This window comes from Bidens hawaiensis, unplaced genomic scaffold, assembly GCF_021521415.1.
Source record: "Bidens hawaiensis isolate Kalapana, Puna unplaced genomic scaffold, B.hawaiensis_p1.1 tig00019940_1, whole genome shotgun sequence".
NCBI classification, from domain to species: Eukaryota; Viridiplantae; Streptophyta; class Magnoliopsida; order Asterales; family Asteraceae; genus Bidens; species Bidens hawaiensis.
The window spans coordinates 214663-230720 of record NW_027493030.1 but is presented as its reverse complement, the minus strand read 5'-3'; the positions used below and the strand labels follow the sequence as shown (position 1 = coordinate 230720).

General features: G+C 35.0%; 3 protein-coding genes across 5 annotated transcripts; 1 reads left to right on the top strand and 2 right to left on the bottom strand.

Annotated features, from left to right (window-relative positions):
• The first annotated feature begins 2765 nt into the window (after positions 1-2765).
• On the top strand, positions 2766-5429 carry LOC143559575 (uncharacterized). 3 transcript variants are annotated; one of them, XR_013139963.1, is made up of 6 exons: positions 2766-3011; positions 3098-3346; positions 3418-4154; positions 4271-4707; positions 4794-4973; positions 5019-5429. XR_013139963.1 is itself a non-coding variant. In XM_077048105.1 (4 exons), exons 2-4 carry the CDS (start codon positions 4339-4341, stop codon positions 5376-5378), a joined length of 909 nt encoding a protein of 302 aa, XP_076904220.1. In that variant the 5' UTR covers positions 3563-4154; positions 4271-4338; the 3' UTR covers positions 5379-5429. The 3 variants fall into 3 exon arrangements, 2 of the variants coding, with proteins under 2 accessions (XP_076904219.1, XP_076904220.1); XM_077048105.1 differs by lacking the exons at positions 2766-3011; positions 3098-3346 and having other exon boundaries at positions 3563-4154; XM_077048104.1 differs by lacking the exons at positions 2766-3011; positions 3098-3346 and having other exon boundaries at positions 3560-4154; positions 4794-5429.
• A 769-nt stretch (positions 5430-6198) lies between these two features.
• On the bottom strand, positions 6199-8780 carry LOC143559574 (putative aspartic proteinase GIP1). Its single transcript, XM_077048103.1, has 2 exons — positions 8217-8780; positions 6199-7231 (listed from the first exon to the last, which is right to left on the bottom strand). The coding sequence occupies exons 1-2, from the start codon at positions 8491-8493 to the stop codon at positions 6240-6242; spliced, it is 1269 nt and encodes a 422-aa protein (XP_076904218.1). The 5' UTR covers positions 8494-8780; the 3' UTR covers positions 6199-6239.
• A 3190-nt stretch (positions 8781-11970) lies between these two features.
• On the bottom strand, positions 11971-16058 carry LOC143559572 (putative aspartic proteinase GIP1). Its single transcript, XM_077048102.1, has 2 exons — positions 15516-16058; positions 11971-12876 (listed from the first exon to the last, which is right to left on the bottom strand). The coding sequence occupies exons 1-2, from the start codon at positions 16056-16058 to the stop codon at positions 12121-12123; spliced, it is 1299 nt and encodes a 432-aa protein (XP_076904217.1). The 3' UTR covers positions 11971-12120.

The following is a 16058-nucleotide window of genomic DNA, read 5'->3' as shown; positions in this document are numbered from 1 at the left end:
TTACAATACTCAAATGTGATATCCTTCATTAGTTCATTCCATATAAATAGTTTGTCAGTACTTGTAAATATTGACTTAAATAAAGGAGTTGAGTTATCCAGCAAATGGTTATAAAAGTAAGAAATGTGAGGCTGATTCAGTGATTTGTAGTCTTTATATGGCTGAGATCAAGTTGTTGGAGGGATATTTTAAACCATTATGTTTTTTTATCATTATATTGTTTATTTTATGTTTATTTTTTTAATGTGTCTTTTGTATTTGATATTATGTTATATTACTAGCATTGTGTAACACTTTGTTTGGCATTATGTTATATTTTACATTGTATTGTGTCTTTGTACCCATTTATTATTTTAGAAGACCGTATAGAATAACTTAACTGCTTTATGCGTTATGTATTTAGTTTCTAACTAGTGCTTTACTCGACGCGTTGCGTCGGGGCAAATTGGATTTGTTTATGTATCGATTGAGTTGCGTTGGTGCACTAATGTGGGTTTGGTTGGTATGGATTAAGTTCATTAAGATGTCAACACTTAAACTTATAATTAAAAAACTAACATATTAAAAGGCCAACATTGATTCTTCCTCACACGTTGCATGAAGAATTTAGTTGGTAAAATATGAGCGTTGTAATGACAAACAAACGTGAATTCAATTAGTATTTACTACGTTTGTTATGATACCGGAACTAAGCCTAAAGAATAGATTCGTTAAATTAACATATTTAAATTAAAACACCCAAAAAATTAGCGGCACTCGCTTAAAGTATTATAGAAAAATTAACATTTTTAAAAGAGTGTTTATTCGGGCGGAAAACTTTGGTTATTGTTAAAACATGAGAGTTGTTGGTCCCTGGCGTTGCACGGTGAGTCGGTAAAATACGGGTATTGGTAAAACCCAAGCCTTGTCAGTCTTGGGCATTGAAACAGTGAGTTGACGTGAAATTGTCTGGTTTCAGTACGTTTGTTATTGTACTGAAACTAAAACAAAAAAGTCGATTAAAACTGGGCATTGCAGCGTTGATTCGGTAAAACCCAAACGCTATCGGTCTAAGGTGTTGCATTGGTTAGTTGACACGAATTCGATCAGCTTTAGTTACGTTTGTTGCCGTACCTTAACCGAAACAAAATAAGAGAAAAAAATGACATGGCCAAAATTTAGTTTTAATATATAGTATTAAATAATAAAACTAATGTTGATGACCATTAACTATTTTAATAACAAACTACTATTCCACACATGTAAAGTCTTGTTATGTTGTAAGAGCTTGTACATTAAGTTTGATTATTTGTAACTTTCATGAATAGTAGACTTTTGTGAGTATGAGCTAGTTTACCATTTAGTATATATATAATATGTTTTATGCTTATTTTGTTTAATATGTGGGCTGGAGTACAACTCCTGTGTGTGGTCTTTGCTGTGGGTATTTCTGGAGCTTGGCTTGGATACCGAAGCAGTTGTGGCCCATTTGTCTTGTTAACCAACGGGGTATTAAAAATTTTGAAAGAGGATTAAGAGCCATTTATCCATCAAATAATGTAAAGACTAAAGAGTGGTGTACGATATTTTAAGTAGAGTAGAAGATATATATTTGAGAATTTTTTGTATTATCTATTAATTTTTTTTATTGATTTTAAAGTGATTATGAGTGAAGAATAGATAAAAAAAGTAATGATAAGGGTATAAAAAATATTATTTTATTATAAAAAGTAAAAAATATATATGGTATTTAATGTGCTTTTATATATTTGAGAATTTTTTGTATTATCTATTAATTTTTTTATTGATTTTAAAGTGATTATGAGTGAAGAATAAATAAAAAAAGTAATGATAAGGGTATAAAAAATATTATTTTATTACAAAAAGTAAAAAATATATATGGTATTTAATGTGCTTTTAGGTTTAGAGACGGTGAAAGGAATGCGAATGTGTTCTTGAGTCTAATTAAAGGGAGGATAGGAAAGGAATGAATTGATTTTATGAGGCCATGTTACCAAGTTTTATCAAAGCAAAGAAAGAGAACGAGATGAGCTCGGGATGTTACTGGTACCGATCCTGAAAATCTCGATTCCGAAATTTAAAAAAATTTGATACCGGAATTTCGTGCAAATTTGGATAATGCTGAACCATACTGGTACTGAAAACTCAAAACTTGGACCCGTTCCGAATCATTATCGAAAACGCTTCCCTAGAAAGAAGCTAGAAAGAAAAAAAGAAAAGTGAAGATTTTTTGGAAAGCCTCAATGCCCATTCTGACCATACTATGTTGTCTTAACCGGGCCTACACTGGCTTTAGAGTTTGGCTTGGACGTTCCACTGGGAGACCATACCGCCAACTGCCACAACCTTTGCACAAGGTCTATCTTAAATCATTCATTTTCAATATCATTTAAAAATGACACAAATGTGATTCGAACTTGAGTCTCCCTAGAGAAACCAGGCCCTTCAACCACTAGACCACAAGTCGGGGATAAGTTTTTTTTTTAAATGGAAAAAATTTAATGATTGAAAGAGAGAAAAAATTAAAGAATAGAATAGAAATTTCATCACTTTCCTTTTTCTCGTACGCTCAGAAGTCAACACAGTGCGAGAGATCAGATTTGTAATTGTTCATCTCTCTGGTTTCATACAAAGATCAGATTTGTAATTGTTAGTCTCTTCTTAATTATCTTCAATCAATCGGTTATTTGATTCAAGACTCTGTTGTAATTCGAGGAAAAAAGAAGCAACTTATTTAAATTGTTGATTCATATTCTCTATTTAAATTGGCTTTGTATAGCTAGCTTGCAAAGAAGTTGGTCCATCAAAACCTTCGCTTGTTATTATGGAAGCAACTTATTTTAACTCGCCTCATTTTAGCTTGACGCATCAATGCCGTGATGTTAATTCTTACAGGATCACTTTTGGTTATCTGCTTCGTGAGTCCAAGAAACACTCTGAGCATCAAAATCCTTTTTTCGGAGAAACGGGTGTCAAGTTTCTCTCGTTAGCAATGACGACGAACTCTTTGGGTGCGTGAGCTTATATTACAAAACAGTTCACTTTTATATATGTGTTGGTATATATATACAGTAGATAAACATTTCACTACTTTCAGCTGTTGCGTATGACTTGCTTAGGGAGTACCCTCAACTAGCTTTGACAATAACATCCCCGGATGATAACTCGAACCCATTGTTGGGTATTTTGATATTTGGGATGACACTTGACTTGCACAAGTGCTACCCTGGATTGGATGCAACAGCGTTTAAAGACGCCTCCCTTGTTTTACTGTCGCTTGCGCACCGAAAGATTGCATATCTGAGTGCTAAACGATGCAACTCTTACCAAAGATTTGTTTATACTCGTATGTATATTGCTTTGATTTATATTCACAACTATTTACAAATGGCTAACATTTCTTTTCAAATTTTGAAGATATGCCTACAGAGATCTACGGCTTAGAGGATGCAATTAAGTATCAACGCTTCAGAAACCAACGTAACCCAGAGACATTTCAGCCATATCATCATTCCACAAAGAGCTTTGTCTATTATGGTTTGTGAATGGTGTGATTCAAGAAGTTTGATTAAATCAACCATGAATTTGATATACTTTAACAATAAGTTCTTTTATCTTTTATTGTCTTATTCAGCTTAGAGGTTAGTAATGTACATATAGCCTTCAACATAAATGGCTTTTATGTTTTAGTAAACTGAATATTCCTGTTAATCATGATCTGAGTTTAGTTAACTCATCATTTATTTATGTCAACTTAGATGTAGTCATAATGCTGTTGTCTTTGAGCTCGTTAAAGCCACCTACCTAGTGCAAATTACATTTTATGTGATCCAATTTCAATTGTTAGCAAGGTATTGGTGGTTTTTATTATCTTATTTGTTACGATTAGTTGGTTCCTGTCACAAAACAGTTGGACCTCATGAAGAAGTAATTTAGTTATATTTTAGCTATCTAAGACAGCCTAAATAACGTAATGCTTGCTTCTTCTTTTTTTTTGGCAATATATTTGGTTTTTTAATTATACTTAGCTTATGAAGAAGTAATTTAGCTTGTTTTGTGTAATTATATTTTCTTGTATTTATAACTAAATCTGGTTTCTTGTGCAGTCATCGAGAGGATTCATGCCAAATTTTGGGAGTTTGCAGTGCTACTTGGTAAGTAAGATATTATTAGTAGGATTGTGAAGGGTGTTTGTGTGTTGTTTGCTACTAAGACTACTATGTTTATAAATCCTAGATTAAGTTTTGTTTTTTTTTTCATATTTTTCTAGTGCCGCATATCAAGCAACTTCATCAGGACAAAGTGGAACACACATTAGCTCTTGCGATACTCAAGATTATGTGCGAAGAAATCGTTAAATCAAGGTCTAATCATGTTGAACAACTTTATCTTGCATCTATTGTGGGTATGTTAAACGATACACCAGAGGTGATAGAGCAGATTACCCAAATTTGTCCACAGGTAGTTTGGGCCACACACAGTTTGGGGTTTTCACTTATTCGGCACTCAATAATGTTCCGTTGTAAAAATTCATACAACCTTTTGAAGCATCAATTGCCTCCAGACAAGTATTTTCATATTGCGTCTCCAGACAGCGATGGAAATAACCTTTTGCACGTAGCTGGAAAGCTATTTGGAGGTAGTCTAGATGTGGTAACAGGCGCCGATGCAGCATTACAAGTGCAGAAGGATTTACAATGGTTTGAGGTGAAAATAATTTACTTCTTTATTTTCAGAAAGTTATATTTGGTTGAACTTATAAGTTTTAACTTTTAACTTGTATCGACTTACAGGAAGTGAGCACTTTTGTGGGCCCGGAGGAAATAACCGTTAAGAACTTAGCACAAGAAACACCGTTAATGTTGTTTAAAAATGAACACAACGATTTGAGACAAGAAGCTGAAGTATGGGTGAAAAAGGCAGCTCGTTCGTACACTATAACTGCTGCATTTATTTTTGCAGTAGTTTTAGTGGTAGTCTTTACCGTACACGGTAGAAACAATGGAGAGACTGATAAGGCAGTATACGAAACCAAGTCGAGCTTCACTTTATTTGCTGTCTTGGATGTGACGTCATTGATCACATCTGCCACCGCCTTGTTGCTGTTTCGATCCTTTGACACAACACGCTACGCATATGAGGATTTTCTTCACAACATACCTAAGACATTAATACATGGACTTGGGACGTTATCGGTGTCTGTGGCAACCATGTTGATTTCATTATTGTATATTATGTTTGTGCTAGGGAGCTCGTGGATCATGATCCTGATTGTTGCAACAACATGTCTTCCAGTTTCTTTGTATGTGTTGTTCCAGCTACCGTTGCTTTTTAAGCTTGTCTCTTCAACATATGGTCGTGGAATATCTGGTAAATGAAGAGAACTTAGGACAACATCATAAGTCGCTCTTCTTTTTGTTATAAACAGTAAGAATATTATTCCTTTATATTAATTTTCCTGATGTTTTGCTATATGATTTGTAGCTGTACCTATTTTGTAATCATGTTTGGGTACATAAATGTTTAAAATGAGTGTTGCTAGATGTACACGGTACACCACTTGGATGTAGAGGTGTCAAATGTGACCCATTAAGTTGAATGGGTTGTATTAAATGTATATAATAGGTCAAATTAAAACGGAGAAAACTTTTTAGTATTTTTACTTTTTTAGTTTTTGATTTATATTTCATATTATAATTTTTTAATTATTTATTTTACTTTATTTAATAACGGGTTTTTGAAATCTCAACTCATTTTGATCCATTTAAAAAACCACTCACTACAAAATTAAAAAAAATTAATTAAAAAATCATAACTCGAAATATAAATCAAAAACTAAAAAAGTAAAAGTACTAAAAAGTTTCCTACGTTTTCTCGTTCAAAAAAAAAAACTTTAAGAAATGTCAATCCATTTTGACCCGTTTCAATCATTTTCTTTTTTTAGTTTGACATATTCTGACCTATTATATACATTTTAATACAAATCATTTAACCCATGTGTCACATTTGCGACCCCTACTCGGATGTCACTATGGAGAAAAATAATTTCAAAATATTTTAAAAACTTTTTAACTCTTTTCTATTCAATGATATGTTTAAACGTGAACTAGAAACTTGTAGTGCAAACATGAACTTTTAATATTGAACATCTCAAGTTTATAACATATTATACTTTGTATAAAATCTTAATTTCACTTAGCATTTGGAAAGATAATATCATTACATAAATCTTAACTTAACTAAAAGAGCTTGATATTATTATTAGTGCTAAAATTAAAATTAGCACACATAGTCTTATATTGCAAAAGTGAAGAACTAAACCCTAAAGTCTTTGTCCCTAAATTAAACTGAAGCAGATTATCCTCCAACTGATGCCCTCCTAACAACAATGCCGGAACCGATCCAGTACCGCCATCAACCATGGCCAAACACCATACATCCAAACCCTCGTCCACAATCCTCACCATCGAATTCTTCCCAAAAACCCTCCAAACTATGTCGTTTTGCATTACAAGCTCAAACGACGGCACAGTCGGGCCCAAATGGGTTTCTAAAAGCCCATCAGCTTCGTAGCATAAGCGGAACGGCTTGACTGGCTTAATAAGTTTCAGCTTCATGATCCGTGATTCTTTCTTGAACGAATTGAACACGGCTCTGAAGAGTGATCTCTCTAGCACGGTGTACGGGTTCGTTGTGCTGATCATGGTTGTTAGGAGCTTTTGGTGTACTATTATCGGTTTTCCGTTGACGTTGACGGATTTGACTTTGATGAAATAACTGTCTTCCAACCGTTTGCTTGTTTTCTTGTTAGTTATTCCGTTATGATATGAGAAGAACGGAGTGTACGAAAGATAATCAGTGACGTCGATTCCTGGAAGGAAATAATACGGCTTGGATAAGCCGAAGAACGCTACGCCGGGCGCTGAAGGCGAGCCAGACACGCAAAGTGCGAAAACCGACGAGTTGGTGCTAACCTGCGCCGGGAGTGAATAATTCGAAAACCCTAAACCGGCTAAACCGTTGACCACGTTCTTAGCGTGGCCTTTTACTAACCGTGATGATTCGTCCGAACAAGTGAAAACAAACTTGGAAAACGTATGGATTTGGCCTGGGTTGCGTCCGTCGGTGGCTGGTAACGCGAGTGAGTCAACCAGGGCGAACGAGCGATTAGGTGTGATCACACAACCACCGGGAACCGCTGCCTTCCCGCTGGCGGTATCACACTTGTTACCTGTTAATAAATTTAGACAAATGTCAGAGATAGTATTATGTGGCGTTAGGATCAAATACAAACAACTTTTAACATAAGAAACGTACATATAACTAACTAGAATATTTGATATTATTCAACTTCATTTTTGTAGCTTAATTATTCTAGTTTAAAACTGTAGGCTAATTATAATTGCTCGATTAATTGTAGGCTTAGTAGTTTAATTTAGTTTGTACCACATCTCACACAATATTATGCAAATATGAGTTTAGCATGTTTTATCTTAAGTGTACAACCGCTAAAAACAATTATTAATATAAAACAAATTTACACACTAATGGGTTTGTAGTCTGTAAAAGAAACGAACGTTCGATGAATTGTTCGACGGGAAGTTCGTTTATTTAATAAATAAACGAACGAACATGAACAACAAATTTGTGTTCGCTTAATTAAACGAACGAACATGAACACATGTTTCGTTCGTTCATTTATGTTCATGAACGCTCGTTTATGTTCGTTTATTTATGTTCTTATGTCCGTTTATTTATGTTTCGTTTATGTTCATTTGCATATTAATAACAAATAATTAAACATTATCTGGAAGAGTTATCTACTTAATGGTTTTATATTTGTTTAGTTATGTTCATTTAAGTGTGTGTTCATATATATTCGTTATGTTTCTTTGTGCTCATTTACGGTTGTTTATATATGTTCAATTATGTTTATGTATCTTTATTTAGTTATGCTTGTTCGTTTAGATTTTAAACAAACAAACACGTTCATTTTTTAAATAAACTAACACAAACAAAAGATATGTGTTCGATCAAGTGACCGTGTTCATATTCGTTTAAAGTTAAATGAACGAACATGAACATACCCTTGTGGTTAAGAAAAACCAAGGGGTTGGGAGATCATTGATTCAAGTCTCTCGTACGACAGAATTTCGATGCAAAAGAAAAACACATTTACACCACTAGTAACACACACTTATGCGTTTTAACTTTACCTATAAATCGATTGGATTGGAGGGAATGACAGAGAGAGGAGTTGCATGGGACGGGGCGGGAGGTGGCGGAGGTGTAGTTCCGTCGACAGTTAATTGCGGTGAAGGTGGCACCTACATGAAGTAGCAAAAAAGTTGGCTCCAAAGGGGTTTTAAGTTGAACTTTTAGTGTATAAAACGGAGTGTTATGGACATAGTGTTTGGTGATGGGTGCAACAAAGGCCGAAAACGAAGGAGATACAAACAAAAACAGTAAGAAGAAGAAGACCGAAATCGACATTGATGTGTGTTTGATTAATGTTGATGCAACTTGAGGATGTGAACGATGGTATTATATAGCCATATTGGTGACGGTATATTGCGGCTTTGGGTGGTGTGTTCCGATGAGTTAAGTTAAGTGTAGGTGAGTTTCAATATTGATTGTGACTAATTATGGAGAACACATTCTATTTTAAGGTGTTGGTAACATGTGATATTAGTTATTGGAATTGAATGATCAAGAACACATACTATTTTTAACTGTTGGTAATATTATATTGTGATGTGTGAACGAATTACGAATACGATGCATTACAGCTAATGCTAACTCTATAGAAAGTCGGTTATAAAATCTTGTTCATACCCGCTAGTATTGTCGTGTGATTGATTACTCAAGTACAGGTTACCAGCTTGAAGCATAGATTACTAGCTTGAGATCCATGAAATTAGTTACAATAAAGTATTTAAGAAATAATCAAAATAAATTTTAAAACACACACTATATCATACACTATTAATACCAAATCATCATAAAATATTTTAAAAATAAAATTTATTTGATTTTTTTGAATAACCAATTTAGATCACTGACACATCAGATCATCTTCGTCACATCCTCACTCTTAGGAGAAAACTCACTAATAGATGTGAAAACACCTAGGGTATGTTTGATAAAGAGCTTTTAGGAGCTTTAAGATCTTTAAGCTACAAACTTTAAAAGAAAACTCATATTTATTGAAAAGTATTGTTTGGTTAGATTAGCTTGAAACTTTTAGGTTAGGAGAAAAATCTTGAAGCTAAAAGCTCCAATTTACAAGCTTTTAGTATTTCAAATTTTACTATTTTGGTACTTGAACTTTCATAATCTTTTGTTAATTCATATAATAATTACATATTTAACTCATATTCAAAACCAACCACCCACATGACTTTTTAAGACACCATAACTTTTTCGCACGTTAATATTTTTTTAAACAAGTTACATCATAAAAACGAGCATTTTATTCTTTTTAATTTGAGTATCATATTGTTATACTTATTTAACTTTAAAAAATTAACTTATTATGTTAATATTGGTTATGATCGACAACAAGTCGAGTCAGGCAAATCCGTGTCATGTTTAAGACCAAATTAGGGTCGGAACGAGTCGATGCAAAAAGGACTAATTTAGTTCGGTTCATGTTGGTACGATTTTGAGACAAAAGGGGCAAGTCTGAATAGATTTCGGATTAGAACGGTGCACTGCGCAAACACCCAGCTAGTTTTATTAAAAGCTCCGGCTACTCTACCAGACACCTAAATATTTCTAAAAAGCTACCGCTAACAGCTACCATCTAGTTTTGCCAAACATACCCAACTTGAGCCCCCGATATTTTTATTTATTTTTTTGGTTTAAGTGGTACTTGAAAAGTTGTTGTGTCATTAATTAACCAAATAAATTTAATATGAAATTAATAATATTTAATATGAAATTAATTATGAATATAGTTTTAGTTTTTATCTTTTTTTTGGAAGGACCAACTAAGTAACGCCGAGTACTCTGTACGCGACCCCCATTGGCTAAAGGTAGCCCGAGCCGGCCACTAGTCCGGACGGACGGAGCCCCTAGCGGTCCACTTATTGAAGGATTCTCCGGATAAAACCCGACCCCACGCCCACCAAACGGCATGACAGCGAGGGGTCTGTAAAACCAGGTGAGATCAGGACTCGAACCCTGGCAAGCCAGAGTCATCTCTCATATCTCCCATATAAATTGGTGATAGTAAGGTTTAAACCCCCTACCTCTCACTAGTAAAGTGAGTGTTCTACCATTGAGTCATATCCAATTTATAGTTTTTATCTTTTTAAATTAAGCTCTTCATAGATATCTTAATTTTACATTTTCTAAATAATTTTTTATTTACTTAAAGTCTACGTAAGTAACTATTAACTAATGTCTAAAAGAGATATATTTTTCTAATCGATAAGTATACTTTAAATAAATTAACATTTATCAATTACCTAAAAGTTGTTGTAACTAGTTGAAAAAAAGGTTTTAAAAATTAACTTACAAAATTTATAGCTTTCACGTCGAATTTATTATTTTTTTTAAAGTTATATTTTGACAAGAGTATATATGTTAGCTTGTTACATTTTAATTTATTCCGGCCACGTCTGGAGCTCATACATGCCTCAGTCACCCGTTTATGGCCCGTTCTTGACAAGGACCGGAAATTACAAATGATATGTCTCTTAAGTCTTAACAACCTCATGTATTACCCAAGTTATATAAAATAAAATGTAACGAGCTAACATAAATAACATATACAGTCATCAAAATATATATAAGTTTAAAAGTTGTCGGCTAAATGCATAATAAGAAATATAGATGGGCCCAAAAACTCTCCAATCATTAGTTGTCTGGCCCAATGCGTTAACAGTAGGCCAGGGAATAATAAATTGGAGATTTTAGCTATTGGGCCAATAATAAATTGGGTCTTGGCTTTGGATCAGTCCGTTTAGTAATACCGAATAGGGAAATAGCGAACCGAAGTAGAGGTGCACATCCTAACCGGTTAACCGGTTTCTAACCAGTTTGTAACCGATTCTCTAACCGGTTAGTAATCGGTCCAACTCTAACCGGTTACTAACCGATCCTAACCGCCGGTTACTAACCGGTTTATATATTTGATTTCAAAACCGGTTAACCGATATTTTTAACTATTATTTAATAAAAAACCGGTTATTAACCGGTTAACCGGTCCGGTCTAACCGGCCAAAACCACTTCTGCAGATGGTTAAAACCGGTTACTAACCTAACTGATTAACCGGTCTAACCGGTTAGGGTATTAAAAAAAAACACCGGTTACGAAAAAACCCGGTTTTCGGTTAACCGGTTAACTGAAATGTGCACCTCTAAACCGAAGTCAGACTCAAGAGACTCAATCCGTATTCGGTATTCCCAACATAGTATATCGGACATTTGAACAAACATGGTTGTAGAGGTGTAAAAAAACCGGTTAGGCAAACCGAACCGGTTTGAGTTTAAAACCGGTTTTATACCCGAACCGGTTTGAGAAAAACCGTCTATAAACCGGGCTGAACCAACGTGACCATGCCTGGCTATCTTACTTCTAAACCGATTTATAAACCAAACTGGTTTGAGTCGAACCAGTTTTGACCAGCCATTGACCAAACCGGTTCAGTTTGGGTTTAAAACCAGTTTTGTACACCTCTACGCGGCAAGGCAGTATGATTTTACAATATAAGAAAAAGCAAACAAGTCACGTTCTTCGCCGAGTAGTAGAAAACTTAACTCACTTCCCCAATGTAGAATCATCCACTAGCCCAACTCGGATCCTTGCTAGAGTAGGGTGCCCCGTCCACCCTAAAGTTTGAATTTAATGTTTGCTAATCCTGACTTCCGTGGTGGTAAATGGTAATTAAGAGATGTTTGACAAAATGTCCCAAAAAAAGCTTTATCACATGGCATTATCAAATCGTAACACATAGTAATTGTTCCATTAAGACATTGCATTTGAATTGCAAGTGTCACAAAGCCTTGGTGTCCAAGTTTGATCATTTTGATCAAAGAAACATCAAATAAATCCAATCTACTAACAAACATCAAAAAAGCAATACATCAAATATCCTAGGAAAGACCAGATCATCATGAGCTAGTAAAGTTAAAGCTCGCACAATTCGTACCATGCACCAAAACAGATGAACTAAACCCTAACCTCATCGACACAAGATCAAACTGCAACAAGTTATCCTCCATCTGATGCCCACCAATCACCACCGAACTCCTCGGCGTCTCACCACCATCAACAAACCCGAGACACCACAAGTCACCCTCTTCCCTTGCAACACTCACCATAGAATTAGCTCCCAATATCCTCCAAAACACATCTTCACTATGCATGACAAGATCAACCGTCGGGAATGCAGGCCCTATCGGCGTGCTATAAACATCACCCGCAACATAACACACCTCAAACGGGCTCACTGGATCCGTTACCGTGAGGTTAAGCATAGCAGACTCGTTCACAAACGCTTGAATAAAGGCGTTATAGATTGAAGTCTCTAACGTCGTGTAAGGCGTGACAGTGCTCAGTCTGGTTCCACCAAAGCCATTTTCGTCGATTGTTAATAGCGAATGGTTAAATTCGAGGGATTTGCCGTTGATGTTGATTGAGGTGAGTTCAATGAAGTACTCGTCCGAGGGATGGCCGGAGTATGTTATAACGGTGAATCCAATGGGGTTTAAAATGAGTGGAGTGTAGACAAGGTGGCTTGAGAGGTCTATGCCCGGGAAGAAGTAGTACGGACCGCCGGTGTTGAAGAAGGCCGCACCGGATGATGAACTTGCTAGACCGGGAAGGCATATTGCAAACAGGTTGGGTGATGCATAGACTGTACTAACCTGTGCAGGAAAGATTCAAATGTTATATTTGTTGAAGATTAGAAAAAAAAATAGAGTCTTTAAAATGTTATATTTTGATGAATGATATCAGCAAAATGCCCAATTAACTATTATTTTCAAAAATGTCCATAGAGAAATTGGTGATCCGCTCATATTTGAGGATAGATCTGACGGTATAATACTATGTCTGCCAGTGTAACACTGATGTCCGCCAATATAATAACGGCGTCTGCCAATGTTATATATTTAGATTGGCGGTTCCCCCTTCTAATGGGAAAAAAGCTAACGTTTAACTAGTACTGGTACATTTGGCCATATGTGTTTGGCTTACAAACCGTCGGCTCAATATATGTGGTATGAACCATAATTCCCAAGTTTTTCCACAATGTCACGTCAACGTCACATCACACTCCACTCCATTCTACTATCTTCCTTAATATCGAGGAAATACTCCCTAATTCACCAATCACTTTCGTTTTTAAATAAAATAATACTGTTAATATATCTAAAATAAAATTAAAATTTAATAGAACTAAAGTTAATATAACATGAAACATTATCAACTAGTTAAATTGGAAACATTGATATATAACTAATATATACAAACATAAAACTCAAAAAGTATATAAGTTCGAGTCTTCATCGTCGTCGGGTATTTCGAAAAAACGTAAATATATTTAACCAAATTTACCGATTTAAATACGTGTCAAAAGTCTTTAACAAGACCAAAATATTTTTGTTTTTTTCGAAAAAAATTCGTTTTTGTTAATTTATACTGGAATGTTCAGAAAATTTTTTATATAGACCTACGTATTTAGTTTTTTTTTTAACTTTAACAAATACAAATTATTTACCAAAGATTATTAATACACATAATCATTTTAGAAAGAAAAATACATTTTAAAACGAAAAATAGTGGGGGTGGTATTCCCCAATTCATTATTATGTCACATCGGACACCAATCGGTGAAATAATATTCATACCACATAGCCTAAATATTGACAAGACGCTTGTATTTCGATGGACATTTTCGAAAAAAAAAATTGGGTGTAAGCGGGTATTTTGGAGAAATCACCGAGTCAAATCAAGCTTTTAGATTTTCCCATGACACAAGTTCACCAAACTCCAAACAGTTTAATGTTTAAGAACATCATTTGATATTTTTCTAACATCTATTAATATCAACCAAACTCACCTTGATTTATTGGACGACTAGTCATAAAACCAACCGACACCGTCGGTAGGTTTAACTTTAAATCTTTGACCCAAAATGCCATTTAGTTTGTTTGATATTCTTCAATACATCAATCTTAATAACAGTGATTAAAAAAACACTTAAAATTTAGAATTACCGATTTTGATCAGACCTTTACTTTTCGAAAGCGGTGGAGTCAAAAGAGCCATAAGAACAGTGCAAACGATAAAAGCATGAGGACAAAAGTTGCCAACTTTCCTCTTATCTTTAAATTCAAACTCAAAGCAAACACAATAAGCAATAGAGTATAAAACTATCTACAAATTAAATTAACATGTTAACTGTACGTAATACATAGTGTAACTACAATGTGTTGAATTATGTTGTGGGTATGTTTGTCAGTGGAGATTGAGATGGTTTGGACATGTAAAGAGAAGACAGACGACGAATCCTGTTAGATCCGTAGAAAACATTACTATAGAGGGGAGGAGGGGTAGAGGACGACCGAAATTGACTTGGGATGAGAGGATTAGGCATGATTTGATAGACCTAAACCTCTCCGAGGACATGGTTGAGGATAGGAATTCGTGGAGAAGTAGAATTAAAGTTAAGGATTTTTAGAGAGAATTGAATACCTTAGGGCTTAGACTTAACTTATTTAGGTCACATACCATAATGGTATTTCCCTTACATATATTATTATTATTATAATTATTATTAGCTTTTATATAGCTGTTAAACTGTGATCTTATTATTAATATTATTATTATTAGTAGTAGTTTTTATATAACTGTTAAACTTTGATTTCCTTTATTTTGCTTCATACACATGTACTTAGAGCCGAGGGTCTCTCTGGAAGCCACCTCTTTATTCCTTTGGATAGAGGTACGGTGTGCCTACATCCCACCCTCCCCAGACCCTACTTATAGCTTTGCTGTCAGTGGGATTTTACTGGGCATGATTGATTGATTGATTGTATGTTTGTCAGTAAGCTTTTAAGAGCTTATAGCTTCAAACTTTAAAAAAAAACTCATATTCAGTTAAAAACATTGTTTTGTTCAAGGAACTTGAAGCTTTTATGTTATGAGAAAAAGATTAAAGCTTCTACTAGTGACGTTTAGAAAGAGTTACAGGCTTTTAGTATTTTAATTTACTTAAAAAAACCTTTCAAAATAAATACATTTACTATTATTGTTTTTAGTTATGCCCATTTTAGTAATTTTATATATTTTATTAGAAGCTCCGACTACTCAACCAAACATCTAAATATATATATAAAAAGCAACAATTACCCACTACCGGCTTCCAGATAAAGCTAACACTAGTTTTGCTAAACATACCATACATTATAATTGCATTATGTTGTACATACAATTACACTATTTAATTCTCACAGTTAGCACGTTAATTTAATTTGTAAATGATCCCGAACATAAAACTAACCTGTGCGGGTAGCGAATAATTCCCCCGACCCAACCCAACCAACCCAGCCACCCCATCCGGCAAACCTCTTAACAACGACTCATCCGAACACGCCACCACAAAATCCGGAACCAAACCAACATCCCCAACGTTCCTACCATCACCAACAACACTCAACCCAAGCGAGTCAACCAACGCCTGAGCCAACACACTGTTCCCAATAACCGGGTTCTCGGGAAACAAAGCACACGAATTGTTATGACAGCCCGGACCGGACGGTCTAAAACAATTAGAACACGCGAGTGACCCGAGTGAGGTGCAGAGGTTTGAGTTACAGGGGATGTAACGGTGAGATGTGGAGGTGTAGGACGTACAGTCGAGCCAGGTGAACTTGCCGGCTAGGTCGAGGAGTGAGGTGGTGGGTTGAAGAGGTGTTTTGAAGAGGATGGTGATGGTGTAAAGTGAAGTTGAGTCGTCTCGGGTGATTGGTGCTACGAAAGGTGTGGATGAGTTAATGGTGGTGAAGTTGAAGATGATGAAGAGAGTGATTTGGAGAATAGACAT